Source organism: Bubalus kerabau, chromosome 17 (assembly GCF_029407905.1).
Source record: "Bubalus kerabau isolate K-KA32 ecotype Philippines breed swamp buffalo chromosome 17, PCC_UOA_SB_1v2, whole genome shotgun sequence".
In the NCBI taxonomy this organism is placed as follows: Eukaryota; Metazoa; Chordata; class Mammalia; order Artiodactyla; family Bovidae; genus Bubalus; species Bubalus kerabau.
Window position 1 is genome coordinate 39,586,294 of NC_073640.1, and position 25,589 is coordinate 39,611,882.

The 25,589-nt window shown below is 52.2% G+C and overlaps 3 protein-coding genes and 1 long non-coding RNA gene across 9 annotated transcripts in view; 3 read left to right on the plus strand and 1 right to left on the minus strand.

The window, feature by feature from the left end:
- The first annotated feature begins 1,073 nt into the window (after positions 1-1,073).
- VPS4A (vacuolar protein sorting 4 homolog A) lies at positions 1,074-14,634 on the plus strand. Of its 3 annotated transcripts, XM_055552921.1 has the most exons (12): positions 1,074-1,243; positions 5,033-5,144; positions 5,245-5,392; positions 6,632-6,693; positions 6,810-6,929; positions 7,434-7,590; positions 8,120-8,268; positions 8,615-8,696; positions 8,914-9,133; positions 10,097-10,237; positions 10,944-11,073; positions 13,810-14,634. In XM_055552921.1, exons 1-11 carry the CDS (start codon positions 1,223-1,225, stop codon positions 11,043-11,045), a joined length of 1,314 nt encoding a protein of 437 aa, XP_055408896.1. In that variant the 5' UTR covers positions 1,074-1,222; the 3' UTR covers positions 11,046-11,073; positions 13,810-14,634. The 3 variants fall into 3 exon arrangements, with proteins under 3 accessions (XP_055408896.1, XP_055408895.1, XP_055408897.1); XM_055552920.1 differs by lacking the exon at positions 13,810-14,634 and having other exon boundaries at positions 10,944-11,790; XM_055552922.1 differs by lacking the exon at positions 13,810-14,634 and having other exon boundaries at positions 6,635-6,693; positions 10,944-11,790.
- A 143-nt stretch (positions 14,635-14,777) lies between these two features.
- COG8 (component of oligomeric golgi complex 8) lies at positions 14,778-23,811 on the minus strand. Of its 3 annotated transcripts, XM_055552916.1 has the most exons (6): positions 23,417-23,811; positions 22,013-22,220; positions 20,423-21,250; positions 18,354-18,522; positions 17,203-17,376; positions 14,778-15,324 (listed from the first exon to the last, which is right to left on the minus strand). In XM_055552916.1, exons 1-6 carry the CDS (start codon positions 23,809-23,811, stop codon positions 15,167-15,169), a joined length of 1,932 nt encoding a protein of 643 aa, XP_055408891.1. In that variant the 3' UTR covers positions 14,778-15,166. The 3 variants fall into 3 exon arrangements, with proteins under 3 accessions (XP_055408891.1, XP_055408890.1, XP_055408889.1); XM_055552914.1 differs by lacking the exon at positions 14,778-15,324 and having other exon boundaries at positions 16,912-17,376; XM_055552915.1 differs by lacking the exons at positions 17,203-17,376; positions 18,354-18,522; positions 20,423-21,250; positions 22,013-22,220; positions 23,417-23,811 and adding an exon at positions 16,101-16,725.
- Positions 17,251-19,895, plus strand: LOC129631717 (uncharacterized). The gene is made up of 3 exons (XR_008704162.1): positions 17,251-17,388; positions 18,359-19,345; positions 19,441-19,895. It is a non-coding gene; the product is annotated as an uncharacterized LOC129631717 (long non-coding RNA).
- A 138-nt stretch (positions 23,812-23,949) lies between the features above and the next one.
- The window catches only part of NIP7 (nucleolar pre-rRNA processing protein NIP7), a 30,231-nt gene continuing 28,591 nt past the window's right edge, over positions 23,950-25,589 (plus strand). For both annotated transcript variants that reach the window (XM_055552924.1, XM_055552923.1), the window contains exons 1-4: positions 23,950-24,148; positions 24,268-24,354; positions 24,448-24,586; positions 25,286-25,426. In XM_055552924.1, coding sequence (XP_055408899.1) covers positions 24,093-24,148; positions 24,268-24,354; positions 24,448-24,586; positions 25,286-25,426 — 423 coding nt within the window. In that variant the 5' untranslated portion in view covers positions 23,950-24,092. The remainder of the gene's footprint in view (positions 24,149-24,267; positions 24,355-24,447; positions 24,587-25,285; positions 25,427-25,589) is intronic.

Here is a 25,589-nt window from a genome sequence, read left to right on the forward strand (position 1 = left end):
AACTTATAGACTATACAACAACAACAACAGAGATGATCATACAAAGTGAAGTCAGAAAGAGAAAGACAGATATACTACTTATAACTACTTATAAGTGGAATCTTAAATGGTACAAGTGAATGTATTTACAAGACAGAAATAGTCATAGACATAGAAAACAAACTTACAGTTACTAAAGCAGGAAAGGGGGATGATAGGAATTTGGGATTAACAGATACACAAATTGTCACCTCTATACATTTATAGAGTTGCCACCCTTTACCAGCTTTGTTCACTTGAAATGATTTCAAACCATCCTTACTCCTCAAACCACAGGCCTTCCACTTTCTCTCCCTCTATCAGAAGATTCTCGTTTCTTCTAATTCACCAAGAAAACAGAAGCCATCCAAAGGTACTCTCCTAACGTCTTGTTATCTTCTGCCCAGCCAAGGTAGGCATCTATCTTCTCAGCTCCCACTTTACTGTCTACAGCCTTTCCACCCACCTAGGCTTTGGTCCCATTCCCATTGGCTAGCTTTCTTTACTGGATTCTTCCTATTGGTTTGTAAACACGCTGCGCTTCTGTTAATAACCAATCTGCTATGCTTAAGATCTCCTGGGTTGAGCCCCTAGCTTTGGAGACCTAAGAAAATCACTTTCCTAGGGAGAAAAGTAATATAAAGGAAAACAGAACTGGCTTTAGACAGAGCCACTGGCATCTTAATAACAGTAAAGAGGGTCTAATAAGACCCAGTGTGGGGTACACTGTTTACATTAGCTCGCTCATTCATTTCCTCTAAAAGGCAGACAAGGCAGATACTAATTAAAAACTTTAATTAAACATCAGAACAGGCTTATTGTGAGAGAAAAACCTGCCCAACAGATGATGTTTTATTCCAAGTGGGATTCAGGAGTTGATGATTTCATTCCGGTCCGATTCTGGCCTCGCCCCCGCCCCCGACACGCCCCTTTGCTCAAGCCCTGGCACCACAGCCTCGGCTGAAAGCGGCGGCCTGCAGTGCCGGCCGTGGCCGCAAGGGGGCAGCCGCGTGGCTCTGGCCCGACCGCTCTGGGCCGCGCTCCTCGCTCGCCCTCGGACTCCGCTCCGGCTGCGAGCGGCCGCCCTGTCCGCGCCCAGCGCTGACCCATCGGGCCCTCCGCGCCGGACCAGCTCCTCGGCTCCCGGGGCAGGACCGAGGCCGCAAGCAGCGCTGCGGGGTGTGGGGCAGACCCAGGAGATGAAATGACAACGTCAACCCTCCAGGTACCTCGCCGCGGCCCAGCCCGGCTTACTGAGGCTGAAGGAAGCGCGGTGGGGCCTGCGGGCGGGCGGGCGGCCTCCTCCTAGCCGCGGCCTCGCGCCCCCGCCCCGTCGCTCTATGCCCGTTTCTCTTTTCTCGCGCTCTGAACCGTGGGTCGCTTCGCGTTTAGAATGCCGGGCCCGCTAGACCGGGCCGAGCCCCGAGGTCGCTGTGTGTAGCTGGCGACCCGGGGCTGCCCTGGGGATCAGCCTCACCCGGGCCTCACAGCGACGCCCGGGAAGCCCGGGCCCGCGGTCGGGCTGCTGGATCTCCCTTCTTCTCCTCCTGCCTCCCTTCGAACAGACCCCCGTTCCTCCCCCTGTCTCCAATTTCCTCTTCTCGGCCTAAGACCCTTCATTCATTCCTTGGATCGCGTTAGGTGGTGCTGGGGTGGCGCCACCTGGATGCATGACTGACCCGTCCTCCAGGTGCTGCTGGACCTAGGTGGGCCGGGAAACAGGAACGCGCTCTTCTTGTCTCAGACCTGAGTTTGAATCTTGGTTCTGCCACTCACTGGCATGTGACCTTGGGCTCGTTAGCTGATCTTGGGGTCTCGGGTTCCCTGTCAGTGAAATGGGGTGATGCCCCGTAGGGTTGTTGTGCTTGTGGCTCTAGATCGAGTGATTCAGGTGGCGCATTCTTAACGCAGTGTCGGCACATATTCAGTGCTCATTAAGTGGTGACAGGTACAGTGCTTCGGGGAGTTGGGCAAGAGGTCAAGGAAGAAGAGGCATTTGGGTCCGTAGTCAAAGAATGGGGGCGGGGAGGGGGGGGGTGGCAGGTACCAGCAGGGATAGTTACTCCAGGTGGAGAGAAAGAGGGGAACAGAGGCATGGAATACAGTGGGTTCTAGGCCAAGAATTTGCTGGTGTCCAGAGCCAAACCTTACCAGCTACCAGTGGAAGCTGTTATCACAGGGGTGGACCAACATGGCTTGCAGATCTCACCTTCCCAGGGCTTGTGAGCTAAGAATGCCTTTTCCTTTTATCTTTAAAGGAAAGCTTTATTAAGATATAACTCACATGCCATACAATTCACTCATTTGAAGTGTACAGTTCAATGCTTTTAGTATATTCAGAGGCTTCCCTGATAGCTCAGTTGGTAAAGAATCCCCCTGTAATGCAGGAGACCCCAGTTTGATTCCTGGGTTGGGAAGATCCGCTGGAGAAGGGATAGGCTACCCACCCCAGTATTCTTGGGCTTCCCTTGTGGCTCAGCTGGTAAAGAATCCGCCTGCAATGCGGGAAACCTGGGTTTGATCCCTGGGTTGGGAAGATCCCCTGGAGAAGGGAAAGGCTACCCACTCCAGTGTTCTGGCCTGGAGAATTCCATGGCATGGAATGTGTAGTCCATGGAGTCACAAAGAGTTGGACATGACTGAGCGACTTTCACAGAGTTGTGCGGTCATCGCCACAATCACTTTTAGAACACTTATAATCACTCCAGAAAGAAATGCTGCCTCCTTTAGCAGTCACACTTCTCTAGTCCCCAGCTGTATTTCTCCCAACCCTAGGCAACCACTAATCCATTCTGTGTCCCTAAGGATTTGTCTAATCTGGGCATTTCATATAAATGGAAGTATATATCAGTAATATGTGATCCTGTGTGATGGGTTCTTTCATTTTTGAAAAAAAAATTTTATTTCATTTTATTTTTTGGCTGTCCTGGGTCTTCATTGCTGTGTGGGTTTTTCTCTAGTTGCAGAGAGCAGGTGCTACTCTCTGGTTGCAGGGCACAGGCTTCTCATTGTGGTGGCTTCTGTTGTTGCAGAGCACAGGCTCTAGGGTGCAAGGGCTTCAGTGGTCGTGGCTCCCGGGCTCTAGAGCACTGGCTCAATAGTTGTGGTGCCCATCGCATGTGAGATCTTCCCGGATCAGGGGTCAAACCCCATGTCTCCTGCATTGGCAGGCAGATTCCTTAACCACTGAGCCAGCAGGGAAGCCCCGGTTTTTACATTTTTAAGTGTCTGGAAAAAGGGATGTTTCATGATATGTGACAGTCATGAAATTGAAATTCCAGTGTCTGTAAAGTTTTATTGGAACCCACCCCTGCTCATTTCATTTACGTATTGTCTCTGGTTGCCTTGGGGCTACAAAGGCAGAGTTGAGTAGTTGCAACAGACATTATATGGCAGGAGAGTCTAAAATATCTACATTCTGGTCTTTTATGGAAAGTTTGCCACATGTTAGCATGTCTTTTTTACCCTTTTCTTACCTGTTACTGGAGATTCCACAGACAGTTTTGTTGCCTTTCCCTCCTGTTAAGCAAAACTGTTTGACTCTAAATTGCAACTCATGCCTCTTGTATGTGAAAAACTTATGTATGGTTGCCAGAAACAGTGAATATGCTCCGAGGTGCACTGAGGATCTAGAAAGAGGGAGTGGATAGGCCTACTTTGCCACCTGAGAAGCAGAGCATTCCTAGAGTATCGCTCTGAGCCCCCCCTTTCAAAAAAGACCCAAGCAAAGTGTGTAGAGTGGAAAAGTCCAAGGACCTGGAGGTGTGTTCTGGAGATGAGAAGCCACTGGTGACAGGAGCACCCCGTCTCATGTCTGTCTGAAGAGAGGCCTCGTGGAGGACAGTAAACACATGAAGTTTGTGTTTAAGCTGATCATCTGGGAAGGTTCAGGGCTCCCAGCCATTATCTGTTTGTAAGGAGTATAGGGAGCTAGAAAACAGTAGCCTTTCCTCATCTCTTCAAGCTGGTGTGCTTGTGTACCATCAGCCTGGCCTGACCTGTCCCAGTCTGTTAGTTCTGTAGAACGCTCTGTGTCTTTCTGAGACTCCTTACTTTCAGATGAGAAAGGGCCCTGGGCCCTGCCAAGGGCTAGTCAGGAGGCTTATTGTTCGTTGTGTGGCCAGTGGTCTCTGCCTGCCTGCTGTCTAGTGCTGTCTCAGTTTGAAGAGGATAATTCTGGTAGTGCTTCCCAGCTTGGTGAAGCCATGGTTTCTAAAACTGGATGTGTAGGTGTGGGGCAGCTGCCTGAGAGATCCAGCAGGCTTTCAGTTCACTCCAGAGCACAGGCCTGCGGGATTTAGCAGGTTCACAAAGACACTCTTGCAGAGTTCTTAGGAGGGTCTGGAAGCTCACTCCCCACCACTGGCAGCACACAGATGCCTTTGAAGTAAGCAGGCACTTTTCTTCCTGGAGGTATCCGTGTATTGAGTCACATGGCTAAGCATCCCTTCCCTAGGAATCAACTTTAGGGAAACTGTCTTCTCTTTTCAGCCTAGAGAAGTGAGCTAGGCTAATACAAAAAAGTAGAGATCCCTTTAAGTCCATATCATAAAACTCTTGGGTTGATGAAGGACTTTCCTAGCTGGCTGGGTCCTTTCTGGCCCACAAGGTCAAGGGCAGTTTCTGGCCTCCATGCTGACCACTGCAGCAATCAGTTGGTTTTGCTGTTTGCCCTGTTGCAGGCTCTCAGTCCTGCTCTATTTCTCTTTCCCCTGAAATTGCGAAATAGAAAGTGAACTCTCCTTTTGAGCCCTAACCTGAGATACTTGATCAGGCTTCCACTTGACTGAGAAGGTAGTTGCTTTGAACTGTATGAATATATTGTGAAGCAGAACAGCTGTCTTTTAAAGCTTCCTTTCAAGGCCTTTCTAGTTGATGTTGGACAAGTAGGCCAACATAAAGGTCTGCAGCTGATGGATTCCCGGGTCTGGCAATATCTCTTATCAGTGTACTCCTGCTGCCTGGAACCCAGGGGCTTTCTGGATCTCGTGGGTTGTGTGTTTTGCATTTCCAGAAAGCCATTGATCTGGTGACAAAAGCCACAGAAGAGGATAAAGCCAAGAATTACGAGGAGGCGCTCCGGCTCTACCAGCATGCCGTGGAGTACTTCCTGCACGCTATCAAATGTGAGTCCCCCACAGGGTCCTCCCTAGCCTCAGAGCCGCGGTGAGAGGAGGGCGGGCACACGGAGCTCACAGGGGCCCCTCTGTGGTCCCCCTTCTGCAGATGAAGCACACAGTGACAAAGCCAAGGAGAGCATTCGAGCCAAGTGCATGCAGTACCTGGACCGGGCGGAGAAGCTGAAGGATTACTTACGAAACAAAGAGAAGCATGGCAAGAAGCCAGTCAAAGAGAATCAAAGCGAGAGTAAGGGGTGAGTACGGAGGAGTGGAGGACCCGGCGGGCCCGACACCCCCGCGAGCAGGGTCCGTTTCCTGCATGCTGTCGCCTTGGTGCTGTCCTTTGGGGAATTCTCCTTGTAATAGAGATGATGCCTGCAGCTGCCTTCACCGAGCCCTTTTTTTTTTTTTCACCGAGCCCTTTACCGGAAACATACATCCGTTGTCGCACTAGATCTGTATGGAAAAGCTGTGGGCAGGGTGGGGAGTCAGCCCTGGACTCTGCAGCCAGACTGTCAGGATCCAGCCTGGCTCTGCCACTTCCTAGTCATGTGACCCTGGACAAGTACCATGACCCTGCTGGGCCTGCAGGTTCCTCATCTGTAGGAGGAGGAAGGTAGTGGGACCTCCCTCCCAGTGTTGCCCTAAGGAGCAAATGAGATGATGCAGGAAAAGCCCGGAGAAGAGAGCTTGGAGCGCAGTAGGGATCAAATAAGTGCCAGCTGTGTTATCAGAGGGTCTCATCTTCATGTGATGGACAGCGGCAGGCTCAGAGAGGTTCAGGGATGGCCACAGTCACAGAGCTGTTCCTTGATGGAGTCTGGACCCAGACCTGGGGCCTCTGTTTTGGACTCTACAGCCAGCGTTCCCTCCACAGCCTGTCACCTCACATCTGTGGTTTGAGCACAAAGGCCAGTGATGTCCTGGAGGTGAAGGGCGGGTGCGCAGCCCAGAGGTGGTGGAGCAGGAGAGAGAAAGGTGATGTGTCAGCTCTCCCCCCGACCCCCAAGTGAGGAGCTCTGCTCCTGGGTTGAGAGGACCCGCCCAGGGGCCCGGAAGACTTCTAAGGATGACACATGACTTGTGTCTGGATCGGGCTTGGCCCTGGAGGCACAGCCACATACTGTCCTGCTGTGAGTCCCTGTGAAAGGCCAGGAGCAGCTCCCAGTGCTTGCCCGGCTGCTCCTGATGTCCAGCCAGAGCACAGGGCCCCCACTGGCCTTCTTGAGAGCGCACACGTCTCAGTTCTCTGCCCTTCGTGAAGAAGCGAGGGTTGGTGAGGAGAGTGTTTCCTGGAGGATCCAGAGGGGATTGCTGACTATGTGTAGCCACGACGTCCTTGGGGTGCCTTGTCTGCGCACCCCTCAACCACTGTCAAGCAGGGAAAGTGTGTGTTTAGCACCGGGCTGGCTGTCAGAGCCTGGCTTCGTTCTCTGAGCCTCCTTGCTAGCTGCCTCTCACTCCAGCCTGTCGTCTTCTGTCTCCTTTCCCAGCAGTGATAGTGACAGTGAAGGGGATAATCCAGAGAAAAAGAAATTGCAAGAGCAGCTGATGGGTAAGCAGTTTGAGGCCCGTGGTGGTGGGAGGGGCTGAGGGTGGTGGTGGAGGGTGGTGGCAGGGACCCCCAGATGGGTCGGGCTCCAGGTTGAAGACTCTGTCTTGGTCCTGCAGGTGCCGTCGTGATGGAGAAGCCCAACATCCGGTGGAATGATGTGGCTGGGCTGGAGGGAGCCAAGGAGGCCCTCAAAGAAGCTGTCATTTTGCCAATTAAATTCCCGCACTTGTTCACAGGTAAGAGTTAAGCCACTTTAGGCCCCAGTGCACAAAAGTCAGGCTTCTGAGAGCGCCAGCTCAGGCCCCCCGTGATGCAGGCATCCAGGGGGTAGGTGGCAACTCAGCTCCCTTCACCCCTAGCAGGCGAGGGCCTGGCTGTCCCGAGTGCGCTCCGTCAAGGGAGGGTCCAGGGCCAGCTCGCCGCGGTCACCTACTCCTTGGCTTCTTTCCATGTCAGAGACACTTTTGTGACTAGAACCTTGAATTGTTCCAGTGGTAGGCAGGGTCAGGAACCAGCGCCAGCCACTGTCACTTTGCCAGGTCCTGGGGGTCCGGAGCCAGGGCTGGGACCAAGCTCTCGGCAGGTGATTTAGTTGCCTTGACTCTTCTGCTCCTACAGCAAAGTCATCTTGTAGAGCTTTTTATTCCCGGCCATATTTACCGTGACTCCGGCCCCTCTGCTTTTTTCTCTCCCTTTCCCCAGTCAGGAAGAAGCTCACTCGAGTTCATTCTTTCTCATAGGCAAGCGCACCCCTTGGCGGGGGATACTACTCTTTGGACCGCCCGGCACAGGGAAATCCTACCTGGCCAAAGCAGTGGCAACGGAGGCCAACAACTCCACCTTCTTCTCTGTGTCCTCCTCAGACTTGATGTCTAAGTGGCTGGGGGAGAGCGAGAAGTGAGTCCACCCAGGCTCCGCTCCCACAGCAGCCGCAGTGGCTGCTCGCGGCCCAGCTTCCCTGCCCTTGGACTCGCCTCCCAGAGGCGCCGGGAGAGGGGTGTCTTGTTAGCTTGTCAGGTGGGACGCTGTCCTGACAGAGCCAGCCGAGCCTGGAAGGTCAGTTGGGAGCCATGAGTCCACATGAGGGGAAAGGAAAGGCACTCACAGTAACTGGGTTTCAGCTAAGTGTCCTCTGTTGGGGACTTTATACGGTTAACTTATTCCCCACACCGGCTCCCATTTTGCAGATGAGGAGACTGAGGCTGAGAGGAAGGGAAGGGACTTGTCCTTGTCCAGCGCTAACGAACAGGGCTGCCGGGATTCGAGACTGATGCTGAGGCTTGCTCTTCCTCCCAGTGCAGGCCTGCCTGAGGACTTGTTACTACTGTTTTTTCTGTCGACTCAGCCTCTCCGAGGGAAGGGCGAGAGGAGGGTGGTGCCAGGGACCTGGGCTGGGCCGGGATCCCACCCCTGTCTCCCCTCACAGGCTAGTCAAGAACCTGTTTGAGCTGGCCCGCCAGCACAAGCCCTCCATCATCTTCATCGACGAGGTGGATTCACTCTGTGGATCCCGCAACGAGAATGAGAGCGAGGCTGCCCGCAGGATCAAAACTGAGTTCCTAGTCCAGATGCAGGGTGTGTGCCAGTCCCAGGTCCCCTCCCCACTCCTTGCCCCACCTGAAGCCAGTCCTGGGCTTTGGTATTTAGCTGTGGCTGAATCTGACTACTCTTACAGTGGAGGGACTAGCAGAGAAGCAGTTCTTGGCTCCCTCTCATTGAGGCCTTGGCCCGCCGCCTCTCTGCCCCTCCCGAGGTGGGCAGGGCTGTGGGGCTTGTACCCCAGTAAGGCTTGCCAGGGCCCTGCCAGGGGTATCAGGGGACAGCTCCAGTTCAGGACACAGAGCCCCCAAGTTCCTTCCCTCCCAGGTCCTGACTGAGCCTGGCAGGTGCTAAGTTGGCGTCTGTTTCCCTTTGTCCACAGGGGTGGGGAACAACAATGATGGGACTCTGGTGCTAGGTGCCACAAACATCCCGTGGGTGTTGGACTCGGCCATTAGAAGGAGGTGAGTCTTCCCTGGAGGAGCCCAGGGCCGAGGTCTGTCTCCAGCCATGGTCAGCCTGCAGCTGGCAGCAGGCACGTAGCTGGACCCTGTTTCTCTGGCGGCTTCTCCGAGTGTACAGAGCCTTTAGTGAGGCCGGCTTCTGGAGGGCCCCCGAGCCTCTCTGTTGAGACCGTCCCGCCTTCCGCTTTCAAGTCCTGCCGTGTGCTTGGCTCTCTAGGTTTGAAAAGCGAATTTATATCCCATTGCCGGAGGAGGCCGCCCGTGCCCAGATGTTCCGATTGCATCTGGGGAGCACTCCTCACAACCTCACAGAGGCCAACATCCATGAGCTGGCCCGGAAGACAGAAGGCTACTCGGGTGCAGACATCAGCGTCATTGTGCGGGACTCCCTCATGCAGCCCGTGAGGAAAGTGCAGTCGGCAACACACTTCAAAAAGGTGAGTGGGCCCACAAGGAGCCGCTTAGAAAGCGTCACAGGAAAGGGGATGTTGGGTCTCTGGCTGCTTGGGTGACAACGCATCTTGGGAGCCGAGGCTAAGTTCCTTCAGGGGCCAGGGCTGTACCTGCTCCCACCACCCCTGCAATGCTGGCTTGAGGGCAACCACCTCAAATCAGGTGATGCCAGAGGACAGGGCGCTGTGACCACCACCTCCGCCACCTGTGTCAGCCCTGTGCCAGTCGTGGTGGGCCCTGCTGTGTGTCTGAAAGCGAGGGGCATAAAATGGCACACCACGCAGAGGAAATGCATTCACGCGGTAGATGGCTGTCAGCGTCACCGCGGGCGCTGCTGGCTGTGCTCTGGGTGTTGGGGAGACACCCGTGACCACAGCAGACGGAAACCCTTACACGAGCCTCATCTCTAGGGGGGGACAGATGGCAAAGACTCCTTTCATAGAGGGTGGTGGAAACAGCAAGGGAGGGAGGTCTGGTGTTCTGCGATTTGGAGCGGGTGTGGGTAGGTTGCACTCTTAATGGATGGGGCACCCTGGGTGAACTGAGTCAGGAGTTGAAGGACGTAAGTGTTGAGCCCTGGAGATACTTGGGGAAATGTTGCCAACGGAGCAGGCAGCCTTCTGTTGGAAAAACACTTTTGACGTCACCACGTTCATGGTGAGATTTGATGGAGTTGATGAAGAAAGGAAGCTTTCTAGGTCTTTGGGTCACAGATTGTGGTTCTGGAGAACAACAGCTGGAACAGCTTAGAGCTACCCAGACTCCCAGAGCCCAAGAGTTTGAAGGAGCCCATCACTCAGATCAGACTGCTGATCTAGAAACCCAGGCCTTCGTCCACATCACGCTGTCACCTTCTCCTCAGGGCTCAGAAACCCGAGGTGTCCCGCCCCTTCCCCAGGTGCCAAGGGGCAGCCCTTCCAGCCAGTCAGGCTCCCGTTTGGTTTCAGGTCTGTGGCCCTTCCCGCACCAACCCTAGCGTTATGATTGATGACCTCCTGACCCCATGCTCACCGGGAGACCCAGGGGCCATAGAGATGACTTGGATGGACGTCCCTGGTGACAAACTCCTAGAGCCTGTGGTTTGCATGGTAAGTGGCTGGCTGGGAGAGAGGACTACAGAGAGCCCAGGAACCTGGGGGTTTTGGTCCAAGAATAAAATCTGCTCCTCCCCTTCCATGTTCTGTGCTGTTGTGGCTCCTCCTAGACAGAATGGTCTCTGGGGCTCTGGAGCTGGCGCTCCTTATACCAGACTCAGTGGGGACCCAGGATGGAGGCCGTAGTGTTAGAATTGTATCTTCTTCAACAGGAAGAGTAAAGGCCAGGTGAGGACTGCTGCTTTGGTACCTTTGGGGTTGGCCTCCTTACCCAGAAGGAACCAGTAACTGTCCTTAGCACTGTGGATTTGGTGCAGTTGCACAGGCACAGCTCACTGTTCTTGGCCTGTCCTTATCTCAGCCTTGCCAGTGGTCTTGCCTGTCCTGTGAGGTGGTGTCAGGCAAGATCACTGGGCCTGGTGTGGTGGGCGTGCACTTACAAAGAGCTTCTCACAGGAGTTAAGAGATAACAGGAACTTAAGACTCCCTCAACCGGAAGTAGGCTGTCTAGAAATGTTATAGGTTGCCCCAGGAGGCCTTCGGGCAGAAGGCAGGCAGTGGGAGTTCTGCATTTGGGACTTGGGGGTGACCTCAGAGGCAGGGCTCTTCCCACCCCTCTTCCACCCTGGACTCTGTGGGGCTGAGACTAAGCTGGGCTCGGAGCCCAGCCCCCCTCACCTGCCTGCACTTCTCTTTGCAGTCGGACATGCTCCGGTCTTTGGCCACCACTCGGCCCACTGTGAATGCAGAAGACCTCATGAAAGTGAAGAAATTCTCAGAGGACTTTGGACAGGAGAGTTAAAAGCTTCTTCATTTGCCTGATGGTGAAGGTGGGAGGTTGATTGGGGTCAATCCACGGTACTCCCCAGGTCAGTGGCCACACAGAGCTCCAGGGCTCGTCCCAAGGCCGCTGCAGCGTCCCCCTGCTGACTGGCCGTCAGTGGGGGAGCAGGAAGGAAGGGCCTCCCCGCTGCGGAGTCGCAGAAGCACATTCGGTACCTGGCGGGTACTGGCTCTTCCTGCTTCCTCCTCCTCTTCTGGATGCTCACCATCTCCTTGTCCTGCCCTCCTCCCATGGTTTTTTTTTTTAAACCATTCTTTGTTCCCTAAATTAATGCTGCTTGGATTTTTGACTTGTTTATAAATTTAAAACCTGCCCGAGTGGGAGCAGCCCCTGGCCTTGGAGTTGGCGCAGCGGCCCTTCAGAATGGCTGCCCAGCGCCCCCCGCTGCCCCTCCCTTCCAGATCCAAGTATTGCTCTGTGTGAACCAAATGGCTGTTGCCTGGGATCCCCAGTCCAGACTCTGCCTGTATGGGCCACGAGTAGAGCCAAGCCATTCGCTTCCTCCGGGCCCTGTGTCCTCCCTGCAGGAGGAGAGGATGGATTTTGTGAGCACAAAGCTGTGTAGATCAGACCGAGGGAACACAGTCAGGCAGGTGTCACTGCTGCCTCTTTTTTAATCCCTCTGAATGTGAGAACACTGAGCCCACCACTGCCCCGGGTCCCTGTCCTGGAAGCGGGCTAATAAACCCTTTTCATTTCTTGAGCCACCTGAGAGTGCTCTCATCTTTGACTCCTGTCTGGGGGCTCCTTGAAGGCCACACTTGCTTCCCCTAGAAAGACCCTCTGGTCTCTGCTCTCTTCTCTTCAGTGGAGCTGCAAGTAAACAGGAATGTCACCAGCGGCTGCAGTTCTGGGCCTGTTCTCCCATCGCGTTCACGAGACCTTTCTTCCCCCAAGGCTTTGGAAGCGGTGGGTGTGTTTCAGGGACCTGGGCAGTTCTTGTTCAACTTCCAAATGAGAGGCTGCAAGCTGAGAGGCCTGTGGTCTAGACACGGCCTGTGGTTGTCCTTTGGTTTGGTCTGCTGCCAACATTTAAAAGTCAAGAGCTGACAAAAATTGAGATCTCTGGCTTCTGAAGCAGGTTAGGGAAACACTGGCCTTGCATCCAGGATCTGTCTTCTTCGCCAGGGGACTGTGCCCTCCTGCTCACCCTCCCCATCCGGACTGCTTCACTCCTTGGCATTTCCTGTCCAGCCCCAGTGGCTCCTTGAGTTGGTGATTCCTGGAAGTGAGGCAGCCACGGCTCCAGAGCTGGTGGCAGGCCTGGGAGTACTGTCTGAGGGGCGGCAGGAGCAGCCTGGCATCCGGTTGCTCTAGCTCTCCTCCCCCTCCCAAACTTCGTGTCAGTGCCTTCAACCAGAATGGCCCACGTTGTTAGCATTGCACCATGGTGTTTCTTTGATCTGGGTAGGGGTGTCTGCTGAATTGAGCCAGCTTTTGCTTGGTTCCTTGAAGACATAGGCACAGTGCTCTTCTCCAGTGCAGTGGGTCAGCCCCGCTCTTGTTACCTGGAGCGTCAGTAGGCTTGACCTCCAGATGGTGCTGTGCTGGGTCGGGGGAGCTGTATCACTTGCTGGAGAGTTTCCACATCATGTTCCTGATTAGTTAGTTATGGACCCTCAGCCACCAGTTACCATTTGAAAATACCGTTCAAAAACTACTGGCCACCCCCTCCCTGTACTGCTTCAATTTAGTCAGTTGTGTTTCGTTACCTTTATTTAAAACGGAAGGCCCTTGCCTTTTTTTTTTTCCCCCAACCTGCTTCCTTCTTGCCGCTGCTTGAACACATTGGCAAGTCACAGGGGTTAGCAGAAACCAGAGGGCTGCTGGGGCTCATCGCCACAGTTCTCATCACAGTTGCCCTGCCTTCCCACTTCTCTCTTTACCCTGAGTGACAGGGCAAACACTTGTCTTGTTCGCTGCTGAGGCTGGCACAGCCATGTTGATGCTCAACATGGCTAATAAGTGCAGAGGAACTTCCTTCCCTAAGTGCTTACTCTGAAATTCACTTCCTCCCTACCTGGGGATTCCATTCTTAACCCTCTGCCTACATTGATTTACACTGTGGAAGTTGACTTCTAAAACTTTCATAAGCTCAAGGTGCTGAATCATGTGTTTGGTTTTGCAGCTGATCTAAGTGCCCAAGATGGAAGAGAGTTTCTTCCTCGTAAAGGCAAGGATTTGTTGTCTTTGGGTTGTACTGTCTTGGGCTAATTGATCAAATCCATCCTTGTTTATTACAACCATAAATCTTATCTATTGTCAGCAACAGAATCTCAGGCTTTCCCCGAGGTCCACACTGAGCCGTCATTTTCTTTTGGGCCTTAAGTCAGGAAGTGTCCAGCAGATACTACCAATCTGTATAACAAAGGCATGATTAAGGACTGTTACCTCAGGGCCTGTAAGGAGCCTTCAGAATGTTTTAATGCCATCCTGCAAGGGAAAGGAGGCTCACTGAATCCTAATTTTCCTAAGGGGCTACGTTTTCAATATAAATGAGAGCTTACTACAGATTCCGAGAGTGCTGAGTCTGTCCTTACCTCAGGGCAGCGCTAGGCCCTGTTCCTCCCTGAAGTGTGAGGGACACAAAGCCAGACTTGGCTGGCTTGCATGGCCTCACACCCCCCAGACTTGGCTGTTTAGAGAAAGCACTTGGGGAGAGTGGGTCTTTCCTGGGTCGTTTGATTAACTACTGTTTAAGATACATTTTCTCTATAAACAGCTTACTGGACTTCTTACTATACCTGTATTTGGATTTTGGAGGACTTCGGTAAGAGTACCTGCATGGCAAAACTCAACATAAAAATGAGCTCCTTCACCTCTTGACAAAGCTCTGACAGAATCTTAAAGCTAAAACTGTGGTCGCCATGACGCTGGTTTATTTTTTCAGAATAAGTGTGGTGACGAGGAAACAGATGTTCTGCTTTCTGTTTCTGCCCTGACTGTGACAGGAAAAGGCTCATTGCTCCTTCTCAACTACAGGCAGTCCCCACTTGTTGAAACCACTTTGCACTGCTTTGCTTCTATGAAAGACCTACATTAGTACCTGTTTTCACTAATGGAAAGAAACTTGAAGAGGACTTTGACTTTAACAAAAAAGGCAAAAGCCAAAACAGCATTCCACTTCTGTTTTGCAGCAAGCTCTTACAGAAGCAGCGAGCACTCAGAGCAGCCAGAGTGGCACCACCAAGCTCCTTCCCCAGGAGCTACACTCAGCATCTCAGCATCCAGCCGTCATCGCTTTGCACTTGGTCTGTGAGCGCTTGTGCTGCATCTCGATTTATTCTGTGCATCTGTTAGCATGATGTGTCCTCCGTAACTGCTTCTTCCCTGTGTGCTATTTCAGCTTAGGAAAGGCTTCGTCAGAACGTTCTTTCAGGTCATGGAGAAACCTGTATCACTCCATGCCCTGCTCCATGGCCTCCTCCCAAAGAACGAGCCACGTACCAGCTACCTAAGAGATCTCCGCAGGAAAACCTTCCCCAGGCCTGTTAAAGGTGGAAAGCAAAAGCCCGAGACCTAAACTGTATCTGAACCTTGGAAAATGTATGACCACTCAGTTACGTTAAGACTGTCATTGAACTGGGGATATTCTGTCCTGTGTTTTGCTTCCACAGGCAGACTGGTATCCAAAACAAACAGAGACTGTGCAAGTAACACACATGGACCCTTTGTAACATAAGACATTGGTGAAGACAAGCAACCACAGCCTTAATCTGCATTTTAAACACAGCTTTCAGACATTTGGGGGTTACATCATAATCTAATCTTGGCTTGGGGAATAGATGGCTACACTCTTCTGAAATCACATCTACTGAGAGTGGCTATTTATTTGCACCCCTCACCTCCCATCTCTATACAAAATTGCTAGGAAATGCCCACTCCTTTAGGGGAGATGTTTCTCTTTTCAAGTTGAAGATATATTGTCCATAGCTCATTTCAGGGTACACATTTTTAGCATCTTCCTCCAACTCAGTTCGGCAGCTTTGGCAGTCTGTTGTTTTCTGTCAGAGCAGAGCCAGCACGAAGTCCAGCAAGGAAGATGTGCCCAGCTCAAAGCTGGAGTGTGTGTGTCTTGGTTAGTCATTCACCTCCATCCAGTGGATGTTTGTAAACGTCTTGCTGTCCATTTTGTCAATGAACAGGCAGCCCTGCAAGTGGTCCATCTCGTGCTGGATGATGCGGGCTGCCCACCCACTCGCCTGCCACACCACCTGCTCTCCTCTAGGGTCCAACCCTGCAAAGGAAGGTACAGCCTGGGTGAGGACATGCTGGAACTGCGTCATTCTTAACCTACTGAGACCTTCCCTGCCCCGGCTGTGTTTACAAGAGGCAACATCAGAAGGGAATGCAGATAGCAGCGCCTCTCCATCCTAAAAACGAAGTCTGAACTGTGACTCTACCAAGTATTCAACCAGGTTCCCAACCCTGACAGGTGGGTTGCTAGGCTCACTATGGGGCTAAAATGAGACATGATCTTCCCAAGTGGCTTGCTCAAGAACCACCATCACAACCCTCCAGCAAAGAATCACATTCTGCAGAATATCCTGTGGTATGACAGACAGGTACTGGCTTATCACCCTGAGCTAGGCAAAGCTGGGTTCCACTTCTCCCAAGCCACCATGACACATCTAATAGCAGCAGAGATGTGTGTGTGTGTGTGTGAGAGAGAGAGAGTAAAGAGACACAGGGTGAGCGACAGGGCAGAGGACGGGGTGAGAGCTCACAGTGGAATCAGGCCACCCTTCCAGTCCCCACCCCTGTGCCCCGGTTGAGCTGGCTGTGCTCTCAGAGGCACCTCCTGCCCCATCCCATCAGTCCTGAATTTCGTCCACTCTAGGGTCTGCTCTTTGTTCATGTCGGTAGGCTCCTCAGATCAGCCATCAACATGTCTACACTTTAACTGCAACTTGGCGTAAACTGTTTCGTGGGATCCGAGCCCGCCGCCTACATAGGTTGAAGGGGAGCACACAGGCACCCAGTCGCCGCCCCAGGGACCCCACCTCTCCGCACCTGAGATCTGCACCGCCTGGAAGCGGGGCACGCAAGCAAGGAAGCCGGCGACACTCTCGCAGCCCTCAGGGAAGGTGACCAGGCGGCTGTCCAGCACCCGCAGGCTGGGGTTCACGAACACGCGCAGGGGGAAGGGCTCCATCTGACGGGCCTCGCGCACACGCGGCGCGCAAGCACGGAAGAGCGCCTCGGGGAACTCCAGCGCCAATACCTGCAGAGGCACTCCGAGTTGCGGCGCGCTCAAGCCCACGCAGTGCCGGCGCCGCATCACTTGCACTAGCCGCTCCACCAGCCGCTGCAGCTCGGGTCCCGCCAGCTGCGCGGGCTCTACCGGGGCCGCCACGGCCCGCAGCGCCGGATCCCCAACCTGGCACACGCGCGGATACGGCGGCTCCGGCGTTCCCTGCACCAGACGCCGCACGTAGCGCCAGTAGGAGCGCCGGCGCGCCGGCCCCTCGAGTCCATCCCGGGTGGGCGTGGAGCTGTAGGCCCGGACGCCGCCGACCGCTACCCGCTCTCCCCACAGCAGGGCCGACCCAACGCAGTGCGGCGCCCGCAGCCACCGCAGCAGCAGCCCAGGCCCCAGGAGACCCATGGCTCGTGGAGCAGTCTTCCGCCCGGCCGAGCCCCTCGCCGGCCCCCGTAGCCGACGCTCCGCCGCCAGGGACGCCGGGAAGTGAAGTTCCCGTGCACCTTCCGGGAGCGCCGGCGCCGCTTCCCGTACGCAGCCTGCCTCTCCGCGGCGGCTTTCAGCCTTATTAAGTCCCGTTTATGATAGTTCAACCAAGCATTTTCAAGAATAGCCAAGAGGTTCACTATTTTTCAAATTTAATTGGAATATGGTTGCTTTACAGTATTGGGGGTTCTCTCTTGAATTACGCCTTTTGCAGCCTCTCCCACGCGCGGCAACACCCGTTCCCACCGGGGTTGCCTAACTTTTCCCGGCCCCACGCCCAGATACCCGCCGCATCAGCCTGGGGGGCAGGCAGCGCCGGTCAGATGCCCGCACTAGGCTCGTCGGGCTGCGGGGGCCCCGCGGACTCCACCTCCTCCTGCCCCGCGTCAGGGACAGCCGGGGTGACCGGGGTGACGGGCTCGGGGCTCGGCGCCTTGGGCGGCAGTGCTGGCGCTGGAGCCGGGAGCTCAGGGACTAGCTCCTTGTCCAGACAGAAGACCGGCTCTCTCTTGGGCAGAATAAAGGCCAGAGGCTCCTGGACGACGCTGACGTTCACGTGCCCCAGGTTTCCGTACTTGGAGAGCTGAGTGGGTGGAATGCCTGACCCAGAAGGTAAAGAACATAAGTGAAAAAAGCGTTTAATAAGTTTAAATATTGATGTGTCACAAGGGGAAAAAACCCAAAATACTTATTGGGAGTAACGAACACAGTTACCACATTTCAGTACTGTAAGTCACCTTTGTGATAGGGGACAGGGAGCTGTGCCGTAAAGCCAGACTGTGAAGGTAATCGTTAACAGCACAGCGCAGGGCGGATGGAGACAGACAGTGCCAGGAGAGCCTGGACAGGCACCAGCTTCCCCGGACAGGGCCAAGGAGAAGCTGGGGGAGCCAAGAGCAGCCACTCTGCTGGTGGGACCACTGCCCACTGCTCTCCCGCATGCCCTTCACCGCACAGAGACAGTGCACAAAGGGATACGAAAGTAAATTACAAAAAAATACTTCATAAGCACCGTTTATAAGCATTCATGGCAATGGAATCATAGTGGTTTTTTGTGATTGGCTTCTTTCACTTAGCCAGATATAATGAGTCTACTGATAAGAAATGTCCAGAAAGGGAGAATCTACTGCAACAGAAAGTAGGTTAGTAGTTGCCAGGGGTTAAGGGTGGGATTAGAGACTTCCCTGGTGACTCAGACGGCAAAGCATCTGTCTACAATGCAGGAGACCCGGGTTCGATCCCTGGGTCAGGAAGTTCCCTGGAGAAGGAAAAGGCAACCCACTCCAGTACTCTTGCCTGGGAAATCCAATGGACGGAGGAGCCTGGTGTCCATGGGGTCGCAAAGAGTCAGACACGACTGAGTGACTTCACTCAAGGGTGGGATTGGGGAATGACCACAATGAGCACCAGGGATCTTTGGGATGATGGACATGTTCTAAAATTAGATGATAGCAATGGTTGCGCACACCTCTGTACATTTTTACTAAAAACTCTGAATTTTAAAAATAGGTGAGTTACTTAGTATGTGAATTATGTCAATAAAATAGTTCTAAAAATTTTATCTTCTCCTCTCTTACCTAAGGTCTGTGCTATCTGGGCTGGAGGAAAAAGGACTTGGAGACAGCGATTTAAATAAGGAACAAGGTCTTCCAGGAAGACAGTGCAGAACTGGACAAAGAGCTCTTGCTCCCCACTGCTGAAGGCAGCCTCTTCCGCACGATGGAAGGCCAGGATTACTTTAGTTACCTAGGAGAAAAGGGCACCACCAATTACCTGTTAATCTATCCCCATCAGCAGTGACAAAGATGTGCAGCCCTCAAGTTTTCCAAAAGAACAGTCCTTCCAAACAGTACATCATTATCTTGTTTAAATTCACAATTGTGGTCAGTCTTCACAATTCTGTCACTTCAATGATGTATTTCTTACTCAACTAGTTTTATTATTGGTGCAGTTTCCAATTCCAGTGCAGGAACATCATGAAATACACAGAATACTTCATTTTTGGCTCCCATGGGAGATGGACTAGAACTCTGATGGATCCAGGAAAATACCAGCAATACCATAAAAGGTTTTACTGGATAAGGCCTTTGACGTTCCAGAATGCTAGAACCACTAGAAAATTGTAAAAGAGAAGGAAAACAGAGCTGCCAAAGAACATACATTATTTCCACATACTAAGAACATTCACTATTTCCACATACAAATAACAGAGCAAGCCTAGCTAACATTACAGACAGCTGTGACAGGGTTAAGAATAGAGACTCTGGGAAACTGCCTGGTGGTTCAGTGGTTAGGATGCCAAGGGCCTGCCTGGGTTCAATCTCTGGTCACAAGCTGCAATGTACCGCCAAACAAACAAGTAAATAACAGAGCCTCTGGTGCTAGATGTTCTGGGCTCTAGTTCCAGCTGTGCACTCAGTGCTTCTGTGGCCTCTAAGTGATTATTAAGCCCTCTGTGTCTGAGAGTTCGCTCATCTATAAAGCAGAGCCAGCAGAAGGACCTAACCTCATAGAGTTGTGAGGATAAAGGCTGAATATGTATAAAGTATGATGAACTATGTGACATGAGGTAAGCTCTAGATGGATATTAGCTAATTACTATTACCTGAATTTCACTGACCCTATAAAGCTTCATTGCTCATGCTTTCTTGCTGTTTCTTACAGGAGGACATCAACAGAAAGACTTGATGCAAGCACGTCACAACTGCCACCTGGCTGACAGGGACTATAAGATGCCATCAATTATAAGAAGCACCTCAACATCTAAAGATTTAATGTTTAAAAATGTGCACCATACTCGGATATTAGTGGGATCAGCAGTGTTACTTATATTAGGCAGAATTCTAAGATGGCTCTTGTGATCCCCACCTCCTGGTACCCACTCCCTTGTGTTTTCTCCTCCTCCTTGAGCACAGGCAGAACCAATAGGATATGGCAAAGGTGAAGGATTCTGCAGTTTTCATTAACATCCCAAATCGGCTGACTGTGAAATAATGAAAAAGGAAGTTATCCTGGGTGGGCCTGACTTAATTAGATGAGCCTCTTAAAAAGAGGACTGAGAAAGAGACTTAGGCAGGAAAGATGCTCTCCCACTGGCTCTGAAGAATCAAAAGCTGTGAACTGCTCATGGAGTGGGGTGGTCTCTAGGAGCTGAGGGCCTCAGTCCTACAACTGTAAGGAATAGGAATACGCCACCGTGAATGAACCTGAAAGGAGGGGATCCTGAGACCCAGATGAGTCCACGGTCGGTCGGGCCAACAACTCGACTGCAACCTTGTGAGCAGGTCAGCCCAGTTATACTGTGCCTGGACTCCTGACCCACAGAACTGAGACATGATAAATATGTGTTGTTTTAAGCTGCCATGTTTGTGTGAGTTTGTCATGCAGCAACAGAAAACCAATACATCACTGAAAAATTACTACAAGTGAGCCACTTCACGAAGGAGGACTAACCAGACCTTTTCAACTAGAAAAACCTCTGAAACCACACTAAACCTAAGTCAACAGACACCCTGTCACACGGACTGGTGTATTACAAAAGTCGCCACCTGTAACGAAAGGAGCACCCCCCACTCCCCCCTCCCCCCCGGCAAAAAAAAAAAAAAAAAAAAGAGGCCGCAGTAGAGAGCCAACAGTCTGCGCTCACCTTGTCAAGGGCGTCCTCCAGGGCCCTGGTCACCTCCTGCGCCAGGGCCACGGGGCAGCAGAGGCGCAGATCATTGAAGGCGACCAGAATGCTGTTGAGGAAGCAGGCAAGGGGCGGGAAGTCTAAGAGCACCATGGGTGGCTGCAGGGTCCCCGGCTGAGTGACTGGAGCAGCAGCCGGCAGGGCACTGCTGCCCAGGATGGCTGGAGTCGAGATGAGGGTATAAGAGTTCATTTCATCCTGGAACTTCTCGACGGCCTCCTGAATTGCTTTCTGGAAAGTGCTGATAGCTACCTGCTGGAAAACAGGCACCAACTGACCCCGGAAATCAGCCCCTACTCGACTGAAGGACAGCCCAAAGTACATGCACTGGCCCAGCAGAGAGTCCAGACGGCTGCCAATCCCTCGGTTAAGGTCGGTCTCCAGCACCTGCAGGAACTGTGAGACTTTCTGCAGCACCCAGCCATGGAAGATGGCACTCTCATTCACCATGTGTTCACCCATGGCAGGAGGCAGCAGAGGGTCCTCATCTGAGAAGATGGCACGGTACTGGGTGATAATATCGAACAGATGGACACGGCAGGCCTCGATGGTTTTTGTGATGTGGAAATAGGGATCATCATTGGGGATGGCAGTCAGGATGGAACGGAGCCAAGCATCTCGGGCCTGAAGAAACTTGACCCTCAGCTCAGCCTCGGTGAAGACATCCATTTGCCGTAGAAAGCCAATGACACGGAGGCAGGCAGGGAGCTGGATGTTGGTCCTCAGCTGTTGGATCAGCTGGCTCAGCATCAGCTGCATGGACTGGCGCACTTCGTTCACAATGCCCTGACAACACAGGGTGAGTCAGTACGCTGGGGAAGACACTCCCCACAATCCATTCCACTAGCCCTGAATATTGCCAACCAACATTCCCACTGCTGTCCTGACGTTATGATAGACTTCCTACAACTGATGCATCCAGGATCACCAACAAAGATTTGGTTCACTGTGGCCCACAGGCCCCGCCTGGTTCTCCTGCCCTCACCTGCGTCCTAACGCTCTCCCCTTGCTCACCACAGACCAGCCAGAATGGCTGTCTTGTTTACTTCTAAACACTCCCAACTTCTTCTCTCCTTAGCCTGCTATACTTGGTTGGACACTTTCTGGTTTGGTCTCTCCCCACATCATGTGGCTGGCTTCTCATAGTCTGGGTCTCAGCTTAAATGTTACTTCTCTAGAAAAGCCTTTCCTGACCACTCTTCCTGGAGCAACCCACCTACTCTTCTAGCCCGCTCCCTGGCATATTTTACTATCTGAAAAGATATTATTTATTTGCCAGTTAACAGCTTATAGTCACACGAAGCACAGCCTTGCCTTTGTTCACACTACTTCCCCAGCACCTAGATCATTGTCTGGCCCGTGGTTAATATTTATCAACTGACTGAATAATGAATGTATGCTTTATGAGCCAGCCTGCTTGCCTTGCAGTAACTGATGTGAAATATGCAAGGAGTTTCCCCAAGATTTATGCCTAAAGGGTCAGTGATAACCACAGAGTTACTGACCATAAGAACATCGGTTTGAGTCTTCTCTGGGCAAGTTGGCTACCTGGATGACAGGGATGGAGGAGTATTTCCTTTCTAGTCGGCGTACGTAGGCTGCCAGCTCCAGGGCCTCTTCATAATAGCTGTTCCGGACACAGGTGTCCATGAGCTGAGGGATCTCCAGGATTTCCAGGATTTCTGTGTGCCGGTTTAGAGTCAGGGTGTTCATCCGGCGATTGGAACTGATCTCCTCAGCCTCTTTCACAAAATTCCTAGCAACAGTCAGGAGAACATTTGGTGGTTCACTACTGTGCATCCAGTTACCAAGCACTTACTATGAACTGACACCAGGCTAGACGATTAATCTAATCTAATCTTCACACCAAACTCATCAGGTACTTTTATCCCAGAGATTTTAAGCAACTTGTCTAAGATCACACAACTAGTAAGTGATTAAAAAAAAAAAGATTTGAATCCAGATATGCCACTTAACAAGCCATGGCAAGGTACTTAAGTCTCTCTGAACTGTTTCTTCATTGGTAAAATAGTACTACGACGCACCTCGTAAGGATGTGAGGATTAAATGAGTTGATGGGTATAAACCATTTAACACAGAATCTGATATGGAGTAAATGTTCCTTTAATAACAGCTGTTCTTATTTGTGTGATGCCCCAAGTAGCTTTGAACTACAACCTAATCCTCAAGTTCCCTCAGCCTCTTAATCTTCTCTGCTATTGTCCAACCTTAGTTCCTGCTAGTCTCCCTTTCTTCTCTGTAACTGCAGAGGCCTGCTTTGTGAAGCCCTCTCTATTCTAGAGAACTGGAAGAATATGAAAGCTAGTCTCAAATATTGAAAGACTCTATAAAGAAAACACTTTTCTCATGAAAGGCTGGAAGGCAGAATTAGGGATTATGATGGAGAGAGGCAGAATATGGTTCAAAAAGGAAGTTTGGTGGGGTTTTTGTGGGGTTTTTTTGAGGATTATTACTGCTCCCAAATGGGACTTCCCGTCAGTCTCCTGTCAATGAAAGTTTTGGATCAGATGATCTCTGAAAGCTATCGTTATGTACGTGTGTGTTGTTTGTATGTGTGATTTGTGTATGTTTATGTAAATATGCACATATATTAAACTGACAATTGTAGGGTTAAGTAAATTATGATATGTCAGACCCAATGATAAGTGCTTTGTATGCATTCCATTTAGTGCTCACAACAGCCCGATAAGAGGGACGTGCTGCTGGGTTCCAATTCTGACTTCGAAACATCGTGCGGCGGTCTCAACTTCCTTATACACAAAATGGGAATGGCGTACCTACCTCGAAGGCTGCTGTGATGCTTAAAAAGATTAATAAAATGCTCAGAGGAGAAGCTGGCATATGGTAAGCACTAAGTGTTAAGTATTTCTATCATCATAAAGACAGCTATTACAGTTATTAGAAGCCCCTCTAGCTCCGGGCCCGCCGCACCTGCAGCTCTGTTGGAAGCTGGGCAAGCGGTCGAGCAGGCGGCCGAGCGACTCCTCCACATCCCCAAAGAGGCGGTGGATGCGCTCGGTGCACTCGGCGCCGCGGATGAAAGTCTTGTAGTTGGCGAAGGCCAAGTCGCGCGTCTGCTGCAGCAGCTGCGCTCGCTCCTCGGCCAGCCGCTCGGGCTCCCGCCGCAGCCGCTCCAGTCCTGAGCCACTCAACTCCCTGAGATAGCGTCCCACGTCAGGCCGCTCGCGCCACTGGGCCTCCGGAAAGCGGTCCCGGAACAGCGACGCCAGGAGCCCTTCATCCTCCACCTCCCCGAGAGCAGCCGCGGTGGCTGTCGTCGTGGCCGAGGCCGTAGTTGAAGATGGGATCGTCGCCGTCGCCGCCATCTTTTCGGCAACAGCGTCACTTCCTCTCCCGTCCAGGGAGGGCGCTGACTTTCTAATCTAGAACCGGAAGCGGCGGGGGAGGGGGTCACGGTCTCTATGGTTTCTCGTCAGGCCGGCTTTCTTTTTCCGAGAGTCCTCCAGATTACGGGGCGCTAGCGTGGGGAACGATTAGAAAGCAGCTAGAGAGGCCGGCTTTGGGGTTGCCAAGGAGAGCCCGGCGGCTGGGCTTCCGTTTCCGCTAACTGAGGCACGAGGATCCGGCGTTCTAACCCAGCGGGAAAATGCGGCCGCTTACTGAAGAGGAGACCCGAGTAATGTTTGAGAAGATAGCAAAATAGTAAGAGCGCTGGAGCAGAAGAGGGAGTGTGTGGTTGGCGGGGACGGGCGTGGGTGGGGCGGGGGTCGCGGTGCGTGGACGACTCCGGGCGCGGTCTCCAGTCCTCATTTTCCTCTCAGCATCGGGGAGAATCTTCAGCTGCTGGTCGACAGGCCCGACGGCACCTACTGTTTCAGGCTGCACAACGACCGGGTGTACTACGTGAGGTGAGGCGGCGCGGGGCCAGGTAGGCAGCGTGGAGCGGGTGCGGGCCTGGGTCCCACCGTACTCCCTCACCTCCTCCTTCCCTATCCCTTCAGCGAGAAGATTTTGAAGTTGGCCGCCAATATCTCCGGTGACAAGCTGGTGTCGTTGGGGACGTGCTTCGGAAAATTCACCAAGACCCATAAGTTTCGGTTACACATCACGGCTCTGGATTACCTAGCACCCTATGCCAAGGTTTGTAGGGTGGTTTCAGCTCGCCACTAGGGATGGAGTCAGTGTAGGCTGAGGGCCACGTCAGAACGTAGGACTAGGCACATCTGCTATGCAACGGAGTTACTGACCGTGCCTAGGGTCAGTGCCAGCACCTGAAGCTGTACATCTGCTACCTGGCGTCGTTGGGGCTGGGGGCTAGGAGCTAACCCTGTGGGGCTGCGTAGTGGTCCTTATCTCCAGCAAAAATTGAAAAGCCTATGCAGACGCAGCTCGAGACTGAAAAGCAAATAGGTGGCTATGAAGAGGAGCCCAGTGGGGTACAGAAAAAGAGCTGTTAAACGTTTAGCCCATGGGAGAAATTGAAGAGTTGAGGAAAGAATCTCTTGGTAGTTCTCGTCATGCAGTGAACGGTTTAAGGGAAACAGGCCTCTTTCCCTGAAAATTCATATAACAAAATAAATGATGTGTGGAAATAACAATCACTATGTTTTGTACCTCCAACTGACATAGTATTATAGGTCAGGGTACTTCAGTTTTGAGGTCACAGAGTCGGGCACGACTGAGCAACTGAATATACACATACACGCACATAATTCAATGTAAAAGTAAGAAAGCTTAGTTCATAAGAAAAATAAACCACAGACATGGTAGCTAGCTAATTTACAAGGGTGTAACTGTTAGCATTTTTATGTCTTTTGGGTTTAATTCTTTTTCTTCTAGTATAAAGTGTGGATAAAACCTGGAGCAGAGCAGTCCTTTCTGTATGGGAACCATGTGCTGAAATCTGGACTTGGGCGTATCACTGAAAACACTTCTCAGTACCAGGGAGTCGTGGTGTACTCCATGGCAGATGTCCCTCTGGTGAGTAGAGATGGTGGCTGTTAAATAATCAAGTATCTTTTCTTTCAAGAAGGATGTGTTTTCAGTCTGCTCTTGAGAGGCTAAATTCTTGGCACCTTTTGAATTCTTCAAGAAACTGTATTTTTTCGTCTTTGTTGTTTCCAGACCTCAATGCGTATTTATT